Below are 5,432 nucleotides of genomic sequence, written 5' to 3' on the forward strand. Positions count from 1 at the left end.
AGAATCCAGTCTCAGGTTACACTGTCTACTAACAGAAGGTCTAAGAATCCAGTCTCAGGTTACACTGTCTACTAACAGAAGGTCTAAGGATCCAGTCTCAGGTTACACTGTCTACTAACAGAAGGTCTAAGAATCCAGTCTCAGGTTACACTGCCTACTAACAGAAGATCTAAGGATCCAGTCTCAGGTTACACTGCCTACTAACAGAAGGTCTAAGAATCCAGTCTCAGGTTACATTGTCTACTAACAGAAGGTCTAAGAATCCAGTCTCAGGTTACACTGCCTACTAACAGAAGGTCTAAGAATCCAGTCTCAGGTTACATTGTCTACTAACAGAAGGTCTAAGAATCCAGTCTCAGGTTACACTGTCTACTAACAGAAGGTCTAAGGATACAATAGTTATCAGCACATGGTGCTGGATGCACCAGCTGGTCTTCAGTTTACTCTCGATTCCCAAAGAAGTAGACTCTAGTGCCAGTGAATGAATGGACTTGCCAGTGATAGTGAGGGGAATCGGGCAAAGATCAATGGCCTCCTTCTTTTACTTCCTTTATATAGGGTGCCCAGATAGGGTGGCCAAGATAGAAGATGAAACTTCCCACATCAAAAGATCAGGAGTAAAATTAAGCCTTCCCACTTCAAATGATTTAATTACAAAAAATCCTCACAGGTGTACCCACTCTCTGGTTATGTAATTATTTCCAGATATAGTCAAATCGATAACCAACAATAGCTACCAAAAGATCAATATCAAATTTTGCTTTTACCCCAGAATAGTTTGATATTGTCTGACATTGGGGAGATTTTCCACTACTTCTCCTGAAGTAGTGGCCTTGAAATACCAAGTGTCATTGAGGGGGACACATGTGATCCAATTGTCTGCAGAAAGGATGTCTAGGTTTGAAGGACTATTCTGCCATGGAGTTGACACACTGTCTTTGCTATCTTTAAAATGGGTGTGTAAACAATTGTGGCAGCTCCAACTTGGGAATGAGGAGAAGGCAGGTTCTGCTTCATTCTCCAGATCATTGGTCTTTGGTCCAAAAGGGTGGAGGGAACAGAATTAGGGATCAGGGTTCTGGTGGTTGTGGGTCTGACTGGGACAGCCCTACAGGAGATCACTTCAGTGAATCAGCTCAGATTTATTCCAAAGCATAGGAAGCATATAGGATTGGGGAGCCTGGGGACAAACCCTAATTATCATTAAGTGGTATGCTCACAGGTTTTGTATGTGGCAGTGGGGCCCTATAGCAGAGCTCCTGCCATAAGTCTTAGTTACCATGTGTGCAGCTGGGGTGGCTTCTAGCTGGAGACGGTGCCTTGTGTCACCCTAGAGAGAAGTCACGAATCTGGACTTATAGACATCTTTAAGATATGATCAGCCCTCCAGGGGCCCACAGATGTTCTCCAGACAAGGGCAGATAAAGAGCAGGAAGTGTCACTGGGAATGGGGAAGGAGTCCCAAAGGCTTTGAGATTGTAAAAAGCGACCAGACCATGATAGACTGTGACCTCTGATCAGCAAGGTCTTCCAGCAAAGTTACCCATCCTTATGGTGCTAGATAAGCACAGTTTATTTTTGGCTATGAACCTGGTTGAGAGGTTTTTAGAAATCACACATGGTCTCTGTGTACTTTTGGCTTCATCAGTGGTTTTTGAAATTTCCTGACTCCATTAGTGGGACAGGGAAACCAGACCCAAAACGAAAGCCTGTTTTCCTACCCTGCTTTCTTCCCATGAACCAGTAGCTTGTCCTTCTGTCTGATGACCAGGAAGATTTCGCTGTCTGCATGGAAGATTTCCCCAATCTGCAACATGTGATTCAGTGATTTATTGAGCAATTAATTATATTCCACTCCAAAATGGTCAGGGAATTTAAAATCTGGATGTAGAGGCTAAAGGTAACAGTTTCCTTCTATGTGGGGAGTCATAGCCTAGTATGTGTAGCTCCCTGTAGGCTCATCAGCCTCCCAGTCTCAAAATTCCTATGTTATCACAACTATTCATCCTTAATTGATAGTTAGTGAAATAAATATGTGGGCAAGAATGCAGATGGACCTGAACCATGGGGTAGGGGTGTGAAAATGAGCAGGCATAATAAAGCATAGGATCCCTGCTTCCCTCAGGCTATCTGCTCAGTCCACTGTCTTGGGATCCCATTGACTTCCCCTTCTAGCCTGAGCTCTTATATAAGCATGCACTGCTGAGGCTAGGCCTTGAGTCGAGCTCACTGCTGCTCTCTTCACCTGGGATCCCACTGCCATGGGAAAGCACTTCCTGCTACTCCTGCTGGGCCTCTCCCTAGTGGTGGGCTTCCTGCAAGGTGAGATCCTGACAGATGGAAGGGGCCATTGCTGGTGGACAGAGATACTGTGGAAGGGCATTGGGTTTGGGAGATCAGGAATAAGATATAAGACCTGCGTCCTTTTATACATGGACCCCACAGTGTTCATCTGCATTATCTCTCCACTCCATCCTCCCTTCCCTCTGTGGTACACAGTATGGGCTTCTCTTCTTCCTCCTCCTCTTTGTCGTGCCTCTACTCCTGGTGTCCTTTCTCTTGGTTGTTTAGTTCACCTCTTTGTTCTTAGCAAACATTCTCATTTCCTCCAATTACCTGTGTATAGGCCTAAATTGTATTGGAAATGATGTAAGGAGGGTTTATGACAGGATGAAGATAAGAAAGTGATGGGAGCGCTTGTCTGCTCATAGGAGGTAGACTCAAGCTCCCTACACCAGAGCTTTGATCATTCTCCTCACAACCCAGTCCATTTACAATATCTGAAGTGGATAAACTTGGCTCTTCTCAAATCTTTCCTAGGGTCTACGGTCATGGGCTACCCTTTAGAGGTCTGTTTCTCCTACATTCAGTTCTTTCCTTTAATTGTTTCTTCTTCATTGATGATAGCAATAGGCTTAGCTCCAGTCCGATGTTTGATGGGCTGCTCTGAATGAACCTCTTATATTTGGTTTTGTCTCTTCAGCTCTGACATGCTTGCAGTGTGACATGCTAAACTCTGATGGAGAATGTGAGAAAGGAGAAAGCACGTGTGAGGCTAAAGAGGGCCAGGAATGTGGCATACTGGTAGTGTCTAAAGGTATGTCCAGACTGGGAGATATTGGGGTGACCTTGTTTGCTGCTCAGGCATGAATCAGTCTTTACAATCCTGAGGACAGAGCAGAGATTGTGGAAGACTGTGTTTCTGTGTAAATTCAGAAGAAGGCTTCTTTCCATTTAGTACTGGTTGTCTAACTTTCTTTGCCCGACGAAGATACTTTTTTGAGTAGGGTCTCTGCATGGCCTTTAGAGCTTTCTGGAAAACATATTCAGGGAAGTGAGGATTTGAACTGAAAAATTCCAGTAATTAATTTGGGAATGGGAGGCATGCCTACAAGCCAGATTACAGAATAATAGGTGATAACTATAATCACCTCAGTGTGGTTGGCATTCATTTCACCAGGGAGCCTAATTATCCTCATTTTCTGAGACTCTGATTTTACGAAGATTTAGGGCTAACCATTGTTATTTTTCTTGTACAGGTAATGAGATCCTCTTTGGGCAGCAGGATTGCTCTTCTCATTGCTTAAATAAGACTTTCACCAATCATGGCCTCACACTGGACTTTACATGTTGCAATGACCAATCTTTGTGTAATGAGTTTTAGAGGCTGGGCCTTTCCTTGCCCAGTTCTGCTGCAGGTGAGTCCTTATTCTTTCCCTGTGCTCTCAAGGCTCATGACCCTGACCCATCTATTCCCTGCACTGCCCAAGCCCTGACACCTGCCTGGACCAGCATCAGCTGTTGATCTGTCAATATTTCAGTTGGGAATAGAGGAATGCTCTCTGCTCCCCCATCTCTCAACTGCTTCTGCCTTTCAGATTCTCTTTTCCTTCCTTTTCTTCATCCACCCTTAAATTACTAACGTATATTTGCCAAACTGTCACCTATTCACATCACCTTTATCTTTAGAAACAGTGGTTTAATATTAGTGAATATCACAGAGCTCACATTCCTTTGTGAGTCTTCAGGATAGTGGCGCCTCTTCTGCCAAGGTACTAGCAGACATTAGTTCCAGAATCTCACTCCATTCTTAATCACTTAATGGAAGACATATGCTGTCTGGTTTCTCACTGCTGTGACCTGAGTAAAACAACAAAATGGAGCAATGATGAAGTTTAGTTTATGATTTTAGAAATTTTCATCATGTTGGAGAGGATGTAGAGGACCAGACTTATCCACATCATGGCATGTAGGATTCATAGCTGAGCAGAGTAGGTAGGGACTAGGACAGGATAGACCCTCCAAGCCCACGGTCCTTACTTTCTCCATTCCAGCCTGTAACTATTTTATAATGTACCCCAAATTTGAATGTATTTATGGCTTCAGTAGTTTAATTATGTCAGAGACTTTATATTCTAACCAGGACTGGCTTTGTGGGAGCCTGGTTTGTTTGGATACTCACATTCATAGACCTGGATGGAGGGGAAGAGAACCTTGGATTTCCCATTGGGAACCCTGACTGCTCTTAGGACTGGAGAGAGAGGTGGAGGAGGGAGGAAAAATTGAGGTAGGGAGGAGATGGAAATTTTTAATAAATAAATATAAAAAAATAAATGTGACAGATTCACCCAGAACAGTGCTTGAGGAATCTCTTAGTTATCCTCGATACAGTCAGGTTCACAGTTAAGATTCGCCATCACATGGGCTGCAGTCACGTCAACACCACAGCATCCAAGTCTATTTTGTGTATGCATGGAAAGATGGCCCAGTTTATCTTTATTCCTGGTATATTACATAAATTTGCAGTTGATGTTGTTTGCATCTTTGTTTTTTTATTTTTCTAGCACACTGCGTAACCTTAGAAATCACAGATAGTACTGTGCGAGAAATTAGGGCAGGTAATCCCATTCCTCCTGCAAAGACATGGCATTTTTAGCTGTTCAGGCATTTATTTCAAAGTTTAAAAGTCATTAGTATTTTATGATGTGCATTTACATGTGTTTATGCATGAATATTTATATACTTGCAAATATTAAAACTCATTCTAACCTTGTTTTTCAGTGCTGTTCATTGAATCTTGGCTCTGGACCACGGGAGCAAATATTCTGCTTCTGTCCTTGTCTTGAACCCTATGTCTTGGTCTTTCCATCAAATGTCTAAGATGTCTTTCGTAATCTAAATGTATCTTACTGTATTATATTGGATATGCTGTCATTCTTGTGTGCCTTTAAAAGTTTAATTTGTTAATTCTATATAGTTATCTAGATTACTTTCAATTATAAAACATTTGTGTTTTTTATTTTTATGCATGTTTCTGTCTTGACATGCCATGACACACTTGTGTAGTTCCAAGGTAAACCTGCAGGAGTCAGTATTCTCCTTCTGCCCTGTTGGTTTTGAAGACTGGATTTAATTTCTCAGCTTTATTGGTC

General features: G+C 42.5%; 1 protein-coding gene across 1 annotated transcript; it reads left to right on the forward strand.

Moving 5' to 3' along the window:
- Positions 1 to 2,261: 2,261 nt before the first annotated feature.
- Positions 2,262 to 3,664, forward strand: LOC148122379 (prostate and testis expressed protein 14-like). The gene is made up of 3 exons (XM_087905085.1): positions 2,262 to 2,322; positions 2,984 to 3,097; positions 3,540 to 3,664. The coding sequence occupies exons 1-3, from the start codon at positions 2,262 to 2,264 to the stop codon at positions 3,662 to 3,664; spliced, it is 300 nt and encodes a 99-aa protein (XP_087761211.1).
- Positions 3,665 to 5,432: the final 1,768 nt, after the last annotated feature.

The sequence above is a fragment of the Myodes glareolus genome, chromosome 4 (genome assembly GCF_982192425.1).
Source record: "Myodes glareolus chromosome 4, mMyoGla1.1, whole genome shotgun sequence".
Lineage (NCBI taxonomy): Eukaryota > Metazoa > Chordata > Mammalia > Rodentia > Cricetidae > Myodes > Myodes glareolus.

What these genes read in the sequence shown, in the direction of transcription:
- LOC148122379 (XM_087905085.1), top strand. Translation starts at nt 2,262, where the DNA reads ATGGGAAAGCACTTCCTGCTACTCCTGCTGGGCCTCTCCCTAGTGGTG. An exon ending in AGTGGTGGGCTTCCTGCAAG is followed by an intron (nt 2,323 to 2,983) that starts GTGAGATCCTGA and finishes TTGTCTCTTCAG; the next exon opens with CTCTGACATGCTTGCAGTGT. An exon ending in CATACTGGTAGTGTCTAAAG is followed by an intron (nt 3,098 to 3,539) that starts GTATGTCCAGAC and finishes TTTCTTGTACAG; the next exon opens with GTAATGAGATCCTCTTTGGG.